The sequence below is a fragment of the Vombatus ursinus genome, unplaced genomic scaffold, assembly GCF_900497805.2.
Source record: "Vombatus ursinus unplaced genomic scaffold, bare-nosed wombat genome assembly UNPS02014951.1, whole genome shotgun sequence".
NCBI classification, from domain to species: Eukaryota; Metazoa; Chordata; class Mammalia; order Diprotodontia; family Vombatidae; genus Vombatus; species Vombatus ursinus.
In genome coordinates this window covers 2,751,266-2,765,617 of record NW_020954729.1, presented here as the reverse complement: position 1 = coordinate 2,765,617, position 14,352 = coordinate 2,751,266, and the positions used below count along the sequence as shown (strand labels likewise).

Genomic DNA, 14,352 nt, shown 5'->3' with positions numbered 1-14,352 from the left:
GAAAGACTAAGAGGAATGACACAGGGCGGGATGTTGGGGAAGTCCCTTCCAGGCACAGAAATGAAAGACTCAAACACAGAACAGAATTGGGAAATCAGGAGCAGTTCACTTGAGCTGCGTCCCAGAGCGCTGGGAGGGGAATGATGGGAGACGAGGCTGGAAAGGTAGCTTGGACGCTATGGAAGACTTTTCATGAATTGATTATTGAATGTTTGCAAAGGACTTTGAAGAGAAAAGCAGAGAGTTCTATGAGTGCCTGACTCACTATTGTTATTCTCCTCCAAGGACAAGGGGTAGGGACGTTCTGGGCCCTGCCAAGTTGTGATTTGGCTTTTGCAAGTACAGGAAATAAAATGAACAATCTAAAATAATCCAAACCACTTTACTAGGCCAAATGCCTTTATTTCTGAAACATTGATTGATTTGTGCACTCCCGGTGAAATGGCTATCTGCGTGGCCTTCAGACCCAAAGAAAATAATGATATCTTTTTGTTTGTGTTTGTTTTCATGGTAGCTTCCAATGAATCCTATCGATACATACCTATTTTCTAAGCTAGGGTCAGTATGTCATCTATCTATAGTGAGGAGCTCTGAGGCCCAGAGAAGTTCATGACTTGCTACTGGTTGCCCAGCGACAGTCAGAGTCAAAGCTCTAAGTCCATCACTTTATCCATGATACCATCCTAGCTTTCCCACCCCCTACAAAATGTCTTATTTCAGTCTGAGCTATGAACTTGCAAAAAATGAACACTGTTCAATCGAGAGAAATTGCTCCCTGTAATTGAAATAGAAACGGTTTGATGGGTATGATTGGCAGAGCAACTTGAACTGTGTGTTTTGGGCGCCCTCGCCCAGGCACTCCCAGAGAGCTGAGGTTCAAGGCTTTCCCTTCCTCCCAACCCAGCAAATCCAGTATAAATTTAGGCTGCTTGGTTTACAGCTCTCATCAACCTAAAGGTTCTTTGGAGGGCGTTACATAAACAAGCAGATACATGAGCGAATGCTTCATTCCAATTTCTTCTTATGAAGAAATAGAATAAGTCTTCTGGAGACCGAAAGTTTAGTTAGATTCTTGGTTGTGCGGGAGTTTCCGCTAAAAAGTCCTTTGAAAATTGTGGGCTTCCTTGTCAATGTCTGCTCCAAGGGTGCCTATGTTTTGATGTGAGAAGGCATTTTCTTAAACCTTCTGGGGGTGAGGATGTTTTCTATTCCAACATCATCCACCCAGATTATTTTTTTGCCCAACCCAGAGGTTGGTTGTCCCTTTTGTTTTATATCATCCTTTCCCCCAGAAGGAATCAACAGTTTGGACCTTGGTAATGTTATTGCTATACATTGGCTGTCTTAGGGGTATCAAAGACCTTATTGGCAGGACCACTATTCCCATTTAAAGGTGAAAATTCCCCAGCCTCCTTAGAGGAATTGGACGCTGCTGAGCACAGGGGGCCTGCAACCCCCAGGCTGAAACCCCAATCTGTCTAGATTTCTAAAATGACTCACCTTGACAGAAATCTCTACTGAAAGAGTTCCATTTTTATGTATTCCTTTGTATACTCTCACTGGTTCGGGTTTGGTTCAGTTTGGTTTAAAAAACAAAAATCGGTGATAGCCCGTGAAATCCTTGAGGGCAAGTACCTTTTCATTTTTGCCTTATAGCCCCAATGTCTTACACATAGTAGGCCCTTAATGAATGTTTATTGAATTAAACTGAATAGCTGCCCCCCCTCCCTCCCTCCCCTTGCCCCTCCTCCCCATCCCTAGCAGTGTTTTGTAGATATTAAGAAATTGCTCCCCCTCTCCCCCTAGAAACTAGGCCTGCATTGTAAGCTAGAGGGTCACATTGCAAGAGTAGCTCATGGTATATTGTCTGTGGTCTGGAATAATCTTGCTAACTGCAAGTCCATTTTTGTCATTTGGTTTCTGCAGAACCTCTTAGGAATCACAAATCAACTGGAGAAGCTCTATCTGGGGTCATTATAATGACTCGCCGATAAATGTACAAGTTCTGCCGGAGGCTGTCCCGAGGCTGGCTGTTATGTGTCTGGGACGTTGTCACTACATCACACACTTCCTCGATTTCAGGATTGCCCTCTAAGCCTGTCTAATGGGATTCTCTGTTGCTGACCCTGGCTTACTCTGACCTACTTCCTTCTTCTGTCCCAGCAAGCTGTCAGCAGCTATCAGAGCACCAGGAGCCGAAATCACCGGGCACTGAGGGGGAAAAGCAAGGATGTCGCTGGTGAATGTAATTAGCTTTGTTTAACTGGCTTGTTTGCTTTGTAAATCCCTAAATTTGACGAAAAATGATGTGAAGATAAGGTCAGTCATTAAAATCGTATGATTTCAGAACCTTATGAAAAGTCAAGAGCTTTAAAAGCACACTAAAACATGTTTGAAAAACGGGAATACATCATCAGTGGCAACGTAGACTTTCAATAAGAAAAATCAGAAATGTTTATTCTGGAGACAAGACGTCATTTGGCACCAAATTGACAACCCTAGGTTTTTTTTTTTCTTTTAACTCAGTGAAAAAAGTAGTTGTTGGGTTCTGTGTCTTCATATCTGACACAAGTACACACAAGTACACAACACACATAAAGAAGTTTTGAATTTCCATACCTAACATCATTAACATAGCACACACACACAGGTTTAAGGAAGTGTCCTCTATAACCATTGAGAGTACCTCAAAGTTCTCCTGACTTCTTCCCCCTTTTCCATCATTATCTATCACCTTCTCAGCCTTTGTATCATCCTGATCTTTCATCTTACCAATCCAGAACTTGCTTCCAGTCGCTTAAAACTAATGTCTCAAGCTCTTCTCTCCCCCTCTTACCTCCTCAAGACTGTCCCACTCCATCAATCCACTCTTCAACCGTATGTTGCCATGTGGCTGTTGCTTCATTTCTGTCATTTCAAAGCATCCTTGGGTCTCTCTCATTCTAACTCAATGCTCCTTTTCAGGCATATCTCATTCCTGCCCTCGATTTTAAGCTTCTTGTTCTAGATTTGTTCTAGAACCTTCTTTTAAAACTGCTTTAACTCCATCTTCCCCTTCCCCTGTACTTGCTCCTCAAAATAAACTTGTCATTGTGCAATCTTGGTTGAGGCAATAGGTCATTTTAAAGTCTCAGTGCTCCTCAGTCTTCAAATCCGCCGGTCCTGGTATCTTTTTCCATGCCCCTATGGACCTTGGTTTTCACAGCATTGTCTTAGACTAGTCTCCTAGACTTTTCTGTCTTCCATTTCATATTTAGGGTCACCTCCTTAGTACAACTTTACCAATCAAGTGGATGAGAGGAAAGATAAATTGCTGGCGGGCAGGGCCATGGTGGTCAGATTTTTTTTTTTGGACCTCAGTTGCAGAGTTCAGCGAGGGTGCTCAGAAAGATTTGGTTGACTATATAGCAGTAAGCTCCTGCAATTGGACATTTTGACAGCACACATTCCTCCTGCACAGCTGAGCTCTAGTACTTTGCTTGGCTTTAGCCTGAGTCTTGAGTATAAGCCCATAATCATTTGAGAGCTAGGCTATATTTTAATGGCTAGCAGAGTTTCAGACACAGAAGGTCGAATCCTATAACTTCCAATGCCCAAGTGAAAGCCAGCCAAGATACAATCTGATAACATGATGGGTTTCTTAAATGAATATGAAATGAATTTCATAAACCTCCCGAGATTTCTCTCCCATTTTAAAGGTAAAGATGTATCAGGACATTATCGTTTGGATATACCAAAGTTAACCAGCTGAGGGGATTTGACAATCCCTCAACTGAACTGAGGCACATAATGAGCAGATCATGTCTTTTATTACACCCACTCTACAGCTCTGAGCTACATGGACAAACGGAAAGTGATAGAGGTAGAAAGAACAAAATCATAAGGGTAAGAGAGACATAGGCAGAATGAATGAATGAGAATGGTTGACTCAGTAGATGAATTCATGTCAGATTTTGCCCTAGGAGCTCTCTACGGGTATGCCCTTATTCCTAGTGATCTGGGTATATGACAGAAGGAAAACAAGGGATAAAACTTCTGAGAGTCTATGGCTCTAAAATCAGTCAAGTGGGTCATAGGACCGTAGAGTGTCAGAGCCCCAAGGGACCTCAAAGATCACATGGTCCAACCCCTTCATTTTATAAATCCAGAAAACAAGGCCTAGAGTAGGGAAAGGACAGATTCAAATTCACCCAGGTAGTAAGTGTTCGATTCAGAATTCAAACCTAGGTCTTCTAGCACATCCCAGTGCTCTTCCAAGATCTCACACTATCTCCGTGAAGCACACAGCGCTGATATTGTTTTTTTCCTAGCTCAAGCAGGTTTAATCTTCAACCCCAGAAATATGTTTGTGTTTGATTGAAAATCTGGAGTTAAATATTTATCTTTCAAGAAATCTGAGCCAACAGTGCCATCGAAGGTGTGGAGGGAGTTCGGATCCTGATTGTGACTTTTTTTTTCTGCTTTGAAATAGCTTACCTGACAGCATAGAAGAGGCCAGCCTAAGCAGACAGAGTAGCATCCAGGAGTGATGATAGACAGCAGATCACGTACACTTGAGAACATCTCAAGTTCACTTTGTTAACTGAAGCTTAGCTCAGCACAAGCAAACAGGAGCAGTGACCTGACACAGAACAGGCCTGAAGCAAGACTTGGGCCACTTTTCTTAAACTAGCTCCCTCCACCTCCTCCTCCTTTATTGAAATATCAGGAGCCCCAGTGAGGCGTGCCTAATGACACATGCATTTACAATGAGGCCCCAGCCTGTGTTCTTTAGGACTCAGGGAAAAGAGACTGACTGGATTGAGGAAAGATGTCTGTCTTATTAGCATTTGGGGTTTATGGGCTGAGTATTTTTGAGCTGTGGGGTCAAGTGATTTAGTCTGATACTAATGGCCAGGGTTTATTAAGCCTTCTGTTTTTCTGTCTTCTTCCAGTATAGCCCAGAAATGCATAGCTGGTTGCTTGCTAAATAGGTTAACAGTATGTTGAAAGCGGGCCATGAGAATCCACATTGATAGTTTTGAATGCGGAAATTGGCCTATGCTCCCAAACAGGATTGTCTAATAAAAATATTAGTGTTAGCTTTCCCTTCCATCTCCTTTTGGAGCCCAGAGCTCAATGTCCGCATTGCATTTGGGTTGTGTGTGTCCCAACGTAGAATTGAGTAGCTCTTTATGAAATGGCGTTCCTCTTTTAATGCCTGTTTGTACACTTTCATTGAATGAGTTCTCAAAGAAAATTTTCTGGACCCACTTCAGAAATGTGTAGCTATATCTGCCTGTTCTTTTCTCTTTCTAAAGCAGGTCCAGTCTAGCCAATTGGGAATGAAGAGGCAAACGGATACAAATGAAATTGTATCCTGCAAAACCGTTGGTAGCAACCACACTGACTTGATCTCATTTATGGAATAACGTTGCAAATATTTGCATTTCTAAGACTTGAGAGAATTTGTTCAGGCGTAGAAGCAAGTTGCTAGAAAGGTCTAAAGGCCAGAAGACTACTGGTCTTGGAGTCAGGAAGACCTAAGTTCAAATTGCACCTCAGACACTAGTAGCTATGTGACCAAAGGGTAAGTCACAAATCTCTATGAGCCTCGGTTTCTCATTTGTGAAATGGAGAGAAGAGTACCCACTTCATAGAGCTGTCCTGAGGCTCAAAGGAGATGATGTATATAAAGTGCTTCGTGAACCTTAAATGTGAGTCATTACTATTGTTAAGAAGCATTGTCAGGATGTGTTTATGTTATTATAAACCCACTGAGATCTGTGAAATGGATTTTAAAAGACAGAATAACCCCAGAAGCACTTTTTCAGGGGTTTTGAATGAAGGCTGTCCTCTTGCCTTGGTCATTCTAGCCGTTCTTATTGCTCCCCAAAGTCGATGTTTCTGTCTGGTTTTAAAAACCACACTTAAAAAAAAAACAAACCAAAAACAAAATGATTTCATTGGGTAACTTTTCCTATTGATATAATCTTGTTTTGTTGGAAAGGTAATGCGTAGGGCTAGTAGACCAATATGGTGCAAACCTCAAAATGTTCCTTAATCAGGTCACCCTGTAAGAAGAACTCTTCCTGGCCCAGGAGATAGAAGACCCAAGTTTGTTTCTGCTCTGCCATTGATTGCCTACGTGACCTCGGACAAATTACTTAATGCTGGGCCTCAGTTTCGCAGTCTATGTGTATAGCGCGGGAAGCGTGCTGCAGTGGAAGGAAAAGACTAGATTTGGAGTCAAAGGTCCTGAGTTCAAATCCTATTTCTCCCACTTCCTGTATGTGTGATCTTGGGTAAGGCACTTTTCTCTGAGCCTCAGTTTCCTTATCTATAAAAGGAGATGACTTTTAAGGTCTCTTCCTAACTTGAAACTCTTTCTAACTCTCTTTTCATAGTTGTTATGAGGATTAACATCAATAGTGGGTGAAAGCACTTAAGTGCCATACAAATGTGAGGCCTTTTGATTAAGATCTAAAGCTAATACTTCTTTAAGTTGGTACTTAGGAATCCAAGTGGTTTACCTGTTCATCTGATCCTCAGTGCCTTCCCCAACCTTTAGCTTCATAGAGAGGCAATCTAAGATGGTCATAGAATCGGACATAGAGGTGGAAGGGACCTTAAGACCCTAGTTGAACCCCATCATTTTACAGATGAGGATACTGAGGCACAAAGAGGGAGAACTTGCCCAAATGTTACACAGCTTGTAAGAATCAGAGTCAAGATATGAACCCAGGTCCTCTGACTCCAAATCCTGTGATCTTTCCACATTTGGATGTAGTTTTTCAAGCGGTCGCTACCAGGGAGTCACCTTTTCTAATTAGGTTAGGCAGTAATCCTACTTGGGATGATGTAACAATGGGTAATGACCTTGAAAAGGTCATCTAGTCCCACTCCCTCATTCTATAGGTGAAAACAGAGAAGGGAAGGCACTTGCCCAAGGTCACACAGCTAGTAGCAGACCCCAGGTCCAATGTTCTGTGCTATATGCGCTGGCTTTCTCCTCTAGCTTGTCCTTCTGAATTGCCATTGTTGGTTGCTAACCATTTCTTAACCATTTCACAAAGTTTGGGGTTCTCCTGTCATGCCTGGGTTAGAGAGCTAGTTGTACCTCCCACAAAGGATGATGGTTTGTTGAAACTGTCAACAAAATCAATTGCCTTCCCTACCCCAACACTTCCAGGAGAGCCAGTATAGGAAGTCTGGGGCCAGCAGGAATAAATCACCTTGGAATCCCCCTTTTGTGTGTGTTTTCTGGAGCAAAGTAGTACATGTCCAAGGAAGGGCCAGGAACTGGAAGGGTTGGAAGAGGTAGAACCTTTTGGGTTTACTTCCATTTCACCTAGGCGAATGCAGATGGAAATTGGCCAGTTTAGGAGGTAGGGAAGTAGGGAGGCCAATTGAACAGGAATATTGGTGGCAGTAAACAATTCTAACTCAATTTAGACGCCCCTCTTCTCCAGGGTGTTCCAAGTGCTCTTATATCCTTACCAGCCCTAGAAATGTGTGTTTGCTGACCTTTGGTGAGTGGTCTGAGACCTTTGGGGCCCAGTCAGACTGATCCTAACCAACCTTCATTTTCTTGGTCTCTCAGTTCAGGTTTGTGATACTCTTTTTCTAAATCTAAGAAAATCTCAGAGTTTCGGATTTGGTTTTAGATGATATACAGTCACTTTCAGCCCTGTCATTCTACTTCTTGATTACCTGGAAATTCAGGAATTCAAGTTGTTTTTGCTTTTTCAGATTGTATGAGATTCTTTTATGGCAGAGGGCAGGTTGCATGGTACTACAGAAAGCCAATGAACATTGAAAAAAAAGATTTAAAAATAGCCCAATGCCTCAGCAGTATAGACAGCCTGAATCCAGTTTTGTCATAAGGGCCTGTGTGACAAGGTTGGTATTTTCTCCACTGCTGTCATCTCCTTTTTGGGCTCTTGTCCTCTTTTGGTCTCCCAAAGTGGCAGAGAACATCACTCTCACTTCTCAGAAAGGGCAGCCATAAGCAGCTGTCCATTGCCCACTTAAGGTTGAGTGAGTTTTCAGGAAATGGCCAACTTGAAAAACACTTTGCTTTTGCTTGTAATGTTGATTTCTACAAGTATTGGTTCCTTGAATCAGGATTCTGTCTTAAGAACAAGCTGCTTCAAACTACCCAACACTTGCCCTGCCTTGGAAGCCCTGGCAATTTTGATTTATAGCCAAGTGGAAGAGGACACAGGTGTGTAGGGTTTTCAGCCTACATGGCAATGCATGAAGGCCACTCACCCCAAAACAGGAATCTGGGGGAAAAGTTCAAATGGCATGGCAGTTGGTGGGGCACAAAAGAGGACAAACCAGGGCTTAGGGCAGCTCTATAGAAAGACTTTGTGAGTTGTTTATTGATTACACAGGTCACTGGTGAAAGGTCAACAGCTTCACGGTGTCAGCAGTTAAAGAGAGAAAAAAAGGCCTGGTGAGGTCACATTGCAAAGCAGGGCAGTCACACTGAGGCAAGGGAATGTTCAACCTTTTATTCTCTCCAGGGGTTGAAAGCCCTTCCTATTTCTTTCTGTAAATGGAGTGTCCTTCTGGCCCTGGGTTAGATTAAGTGGCAACTGCTGCAGCCGATGCTTTTACAATTGACTTTGTAAATCTCCATATGATGTTTGGGGAAGTGGACATATTTCTTAGCACAATACTCTAAGTAGATGCCTTGTATGTCTTGCAAATGGTTGCAAATCATTTCTCTTTGATGCACAGAAATATTGCACAATGGCTTATAAATTCCCAAAGCACTGAACTGTTCCCTGACGGTAGACTTGACCAGTGTCTCTGCCTTTTGACTTTCCACTTTGGAGCCTTTTAGTGTCTCATTTCGGAGAGTTTGCAGGAGTCTCGGGTTTTATTGTAAATGCCCAGTGTTCCTTGTGGCATTCAGGACAGGACTCATGTGTCTAGACTCAGAGAATCATAGACTGTCAAAGTGAAAAAAAAAAAGAGCCTTTAGAGAATGTCTAGGCCAGCCCCCTCATTTTACACATGAAGAAGAAAAGGAGACCCAAAGAATCATTTGGCCAAGGTCACACAGGTACTAAGTGGCAGAACCAGCATCTGAGACCAAGTCTTCTAATTTCAAATCTAGTGCTCTTTGCCATACTCCCATGTTGCCTTTTCTAGCATCCCTTATGAAAACAGAGCTTTTCTTATCTCTATCGCCTAGCACTCAGTAGGTACTCAATAAGTCTTTGTCTAGTTGAATCCAATCACTGTAGAAGTGCCTGCATATCTGTTCCCTTTTGCAACTATTTGTTGACCACCTTGGAGGGCTACATGCTTATCCCATAGGTGTTCCCATTTCTCAAACCATTTTCTGGGATACTCCTTTGGGAACTGTCTTTTTTAGAACCTCCTCACATTCTTTTAGATGTCTCTAGTAATGGCAAATATTTCCCTTCATTGGAAATAACCAAGTCACTCAGCGCCAAGACTGGTGACTAAGGTAGGTGACTGAGCCGGGAGATAATGGGTTTTGATCAAACGCCGTTTCATCGGAAGCTCACTAAGTCAGAACCTTGTCACGAAGAAGCCAAATCTTTGGGCTTCCTACACACTCTCTCAGATGTTTCTAAATTCCTAGATCTTAAGGTTGAGTGATGTTTGCTGCTTTTACCCAAGTCATTGTAAGCTTTGTTGGAGATGCAGTGCTTTAAAACGTTCTTTAAAAGAGTGTGTGCTCTTCCGTGTACCTTCTAGTCTGCACTGGAAAATATCCTTTATAATCTGAGTTTTCAGGCAGCCAATGGTGATCCTTGAAGGACCCTTGCAAACGACTAGGGGTTACTGGTCCACATTGAAATTGCTGTTCCTCAGGGTTTCTCACTCACATTTCCCAGCTCTGTAGAATTAGTCATTAACAGAACTGATGTGAAACTCAAATGGCTGCTTTCCTCTAAGGTCGCTTATTCCCTTGCTTAGGTATGACTTAGGTATGACTTGTTTTATATTCCACTGTGTAGAGAAAAGATTGTGTGGCCAAGTGGGGAGAGTTGTTAAAATATACCTATGGTCTTATGAGCTGGTTAGTGAGTATAATTCTTAATGAGGGTTCTTATAATGCTTAGTGCTTGACCCTACACTTGTCACCATTTATATCAGTGACTTTGATAAAGGCCTATCAAATGTGTAGCTGACAAAAAGCTAGAAAGGATAAGTAGTAGGTTGGATAGAAGAGTCAGGCTCCCAAAAGATCCCAAAAGGCTAGAGAACTGGGCTGAATCTACTTCTAATTTTGTTGGCGCAAATTCTGCCTCTGCTGAAATTTTAAGTCCACAGTCTCTCTCTGGCTAAGTAGAAGGTCTTTGTGTGCTGCTATCACTCTGTGGCCAACCTTAGCTTGGCTTATCCTCATGCACCATGGACACTCCATGATCAGGTCTGCGCTTGAAAGATTTCCAGTCTGTTGTAGGATCTGCTTGACCTGGAATTTCACAGGCCTATGACAGCGTTTGAGGCTCCAGGGTACCCTAGTCTAAGCTAGGATGGGAACATCAGAAGAGGACTCTACATTCATCCCTATTTTGTTGCATCTTGTTTCTCTTAGTTCTTATGCCAAAGTCAGCTTCGGTAAGTTTGACACCACTGGGCTAGACAAGCACCTATCAGAGAAGTTTCCATAGGAATTCTTACCCGTGGAAGGGGTTGGCATAGAGAAGTTTTAAGGTTCCTTTCTACTCTAGCATTCTGTCATTTTCTTTTGTGGGCAAAGGGAAGGCAACCTGTGACATTGGTATATTCCTAAAGACGTTGTCAAGGTCTTCCTTCCATGTCTGTCACTTCTCTTCTCTTGTTCCTTTCCTCTCCATCTTCTCTCATTTCTTCCTCACCCCCTCCCATCAGGTCAGATCATAGGTTATTTATATAATTATATAATGAAATGATAGGACTGCTGTGCGAGGGATGGAGGGGGGTGTGTATGCAGGGGTAGGCCTAATAGTCCAGCTGGCACATATCCTATGTCTAGTGGGCAATGGGTTTGGGGTCCAGAGTCCCAGCAGCCAGAGAATTAGCACTAGCAAGCAGAAGACGTTGATGCTAGGACAGAGGTTGTTTCTGGGGGTAAAGTCTCCAGAGGCTAATGCAGCTTGTGAAAAAAGTTAGAATTGGTCAATTATTTTGTCTGGACAGGTTCTATAGCCTGAGGTCTGTATCCTGGAAACTCAATCCCAAAAGAATTTTATAAGAAGAAAAGTGTTTCTGCTTTATGAATCTGTGACTTGGTAAAAAATATCATCCAGTTCCAATACCGTGTTTCCGTCCAAACCAAAGCGATCAGTATTTATTAAGGATGTACTATTTACAAGTATTAGGCACTAGGGATACAGAGACCAAATGAAAAATAGTCTTTCCCACCAAAGAGTTTCCATTCTGCTGGGGGATGCAACATGGGAACAGCTCAGTACATACATGATCATTTTAGGGGTGGGAGGGAATCAGAAAAGACTTTCTGTTTAAAGCTCATGAACTGAGCCTGGAATGAAGCTAAGGATTGTAAGGAGGTAGAGATGAGGAGGCAGTATAAAGGTGTGGAAGCAGGAGGCTTTGAGGAACCACAAGTAGGCCTAGCTGGCTGGAATGCAGAGTGAATGGGGAGTCATTTGTGATCGACCTGGAAAAGCAGTTTGGAGGCAGTTTGTGAAGGAATTTAAAGACCAAGTTTCAGAAGTTTGTATTTTATTCTGGAGGAACCAGGGCCTGCTAAAGGTCCTGGAGCATTTTGTACTCTGTGCGGAGGATGGATGGGAGAGGACTGGACTTCTAGAAGACAAGCTATGGAGGTAGAATTGATAAGACTTGGCCATTGATTGGATATGAAGAGAGTGTGGGTGGGTGAGGAAGAGGAAAAAGTCAGAGATAATTGATGTTTCGGACCCAAGTAACTGGAAAGATAGTGGTACCCTTAAGAGAAAAAGGGAAGTTTGGAGGAAGAGTCAGGTTTCGAGGTGGAAAAGGGGAGGTGATAAGTTTCATTTTGCACATGTTGATTTTGAGTTGCCAATGGGATATCCAGATGGAAATGCCCAACAGGTGATACAGGTCAAGAGCTCAGCAGAGAAATGACAGTTGGATTTATAGATTCTGGAATTATCTTCATAGAGATAATGATTGAACACATGGAAGCTGATGAGATCACCAAAAAGAGAAGAGGATCTAAGACAGAGTCCTTGATCTGTGCCTTTTTTTTTTAAATCTGCTCCTTCCACTGGCATAGATCCCAACCTCTCCACGAGTTAGTAAAAGGTCTTTATAAACTGACATGCCTAAAAAAAATTAATTCCCTGGTGGCCAACGTTCTGCTGCTCTGTTTCATGTCAACTTATGTAAAGTGTTTGTGATCCCCTTCATAAACTATATTTCTTCTCTCAAGTGTGTGCTTATCTGTAGCCGGTTAGCACATGGGCCTAACAAAGTCAGGGTAATGGAGTGTTCCCAGGATGAGCAGTAGTCAGAAAGTACCAGAAATAAAGAGATCTTAGAGGCCATCTGACTCAACCCCTTCATTCTAAAGAAGGAGAAACTGAGTCCCAGCGAGAAAAGACTTAGTTAAGGTCACATGATATATGGCAGAGCTGGGAGCAGGGCCTAGATTTCCTGACTTCCAACCCTGTGCTCTTACCAGTACTCCATGTGACCTTACCCATTTTATTCTGTTCTGTGGTCAGAGATTGCACCCCTCACCCTGTCTAGGCAGTTCAGAATTGTGTCTCCCTAGGCCCAGAGTATCACAAAACAGTTTTTATAATTAAAAAAAATAAATAAACACAAAGCTGATACTTTCCTTAGGAGTGTCATCTTCATATGTGAAGGATATACATTTTACTTCCATTGAGGTCTTTATTCTAGTGTTTGCTTCACAGCTTGGAAAAAAAACGTTTGAGAATCTAAAATAAAATGAGAGTTTTGACAGTGTTTGAGTTTGAAAAAAAAACAAAAATTGTTAAGGAAAATGGAAGGAGGTACATTGTCTTCTACTCTACCACATTCAGAAATCCTCTTAGAGCCCCGAAGGGCCTAGGAATATTCCAACAATGAGCTTCGGGGTAGAGGAGAGGCCTTGTTCGATGTTTCTGATCATAAACTTGAATGCAAATGATGTGGTTGGAGTTTTGGAGAAACAGGCGGTGGTTATCGTGTTAGTAAATGTCAACAGCATCTGCCATCATCTGTGGTCATTCATTGAGGCAGAGTGTTAAAAATGGAAAAGACTTTTAGCAACTCTCTAGTCTAATTCTTCTATTTTATGGATGAGGAAATTGAGGCTCAGAGAGAGAAGAGAAGGCAGCGTTTGATGCCAGAGGACCTGGGTTCAAATCCCAGCTCTGCCACTTAGTACCTTTGTGACCTTGGACAAATTCCTTCCCCTCTCCAGGCCTAGGGTTTCAGGAAAATGAAAGCTTTGAACTAGATGATCTCTAAGGTCTGTTCTAGCTTTAAACCTTTTGATCCCATGACTTGTCCAAGGTCTCAGAGGTAGGGGCAGAACTGAACCTAAAATACAGGTCTCTGGCCTCCCCTTTCAGGGCTATTTACATCACCACAACACTCTCAACTAGAGCAGGAAGGAAGGAAGCTCTTTTTCCCTAATATAGAGCGGCTGTCAGAATTACAAGAAGTGTATGTTGGTTAGGCTGATTTTCTCAGTATGACTGAGAACAGGGATTCGAAGGGCAGGGTACAAAAAGGAATTCCCATTCAATAAGTGTCTTTGGTCTTGGCTTCCTTTTAAAGGCTAATCTGACATATTTCCACTTGCCTCCTTTAGAAATAGTCTGTGGCCCAGATTCTGAAACCAGCTTAGGAATCTTTACTGTACTTCAAAGGTCCACCATAGTTATAAAAACAAGAGAAGCTGAAAGCTTTTGACAACATGGTCTCTCTTACTGACTTTTGAGACACAAGGCCCGAACATCACCAAAATCTCCCGAATTGGTTAGCAGGAGTTACAGTGGACGTGATGGCTGTTAGGCCGCTCTATTATGCCTCCAGAGGAGTGGCTTGCTTAATCTCTGAAATTAATAGAGCAAAGAGGAAGCTGCATTTAAAGAGCAGTGGGTCTGTTTCCTTCCTGTTAATAGAATTGGGAGCCCAGGGCTCTGAGGTGATGTCATTTCACATAACTGGAGGGCTTTTACTTATAAAATTCCATGCCCAGTACATTTTCAGTAAATCACCTTTATTTTGGTGGCCCTGGGGCCACAGGGTGTGTGTTATGGGTGCAGAGGGACAGTCCTGAAATCATGCTTCGTTTTTCTGGTCACTGATTAGGATACTACAAAAAAACCCACTTAGTGTCACTGTTATCTAGGCACTGGTTTGAAATCCTCTCTT

At 42.5% G+C, this 14,352-nt stretch overlaps 1 protein-coding gene across 4 annotated transcripts in view; it reads left to right on the top strand.

Annotated features, from left to right (window-relative positions):
• Window positions 1-1,931: 1,931 nt before the first annotated feature.
• Window positions 1,932-14,352, top strand: part of MAMLD1 (mastermind like domain containing 1) — a 98,727-nt gene continuing 86,306 nt past the window's right edge. For 2 of the 4 annotated variants that reach the window (XM_027845082.1, XM_027845081.1), the window contains exon 1: window positions 1,932-2,245. In XM_027845082.1, the coding sequence (XP_027700883.1) occupies window positions 2,231-2,245 (15 nt within the window). In that variant the 5' untranslated portion in view covers window positions 1,932-2,230. Of the gene's footprint in view, window positions 2,320-14,352 lie in introns of all 4 variants that reach the window. The other 2 variants (XM_027845083.1, XM_027845084.1) reach the window with 2 other exon arrangements.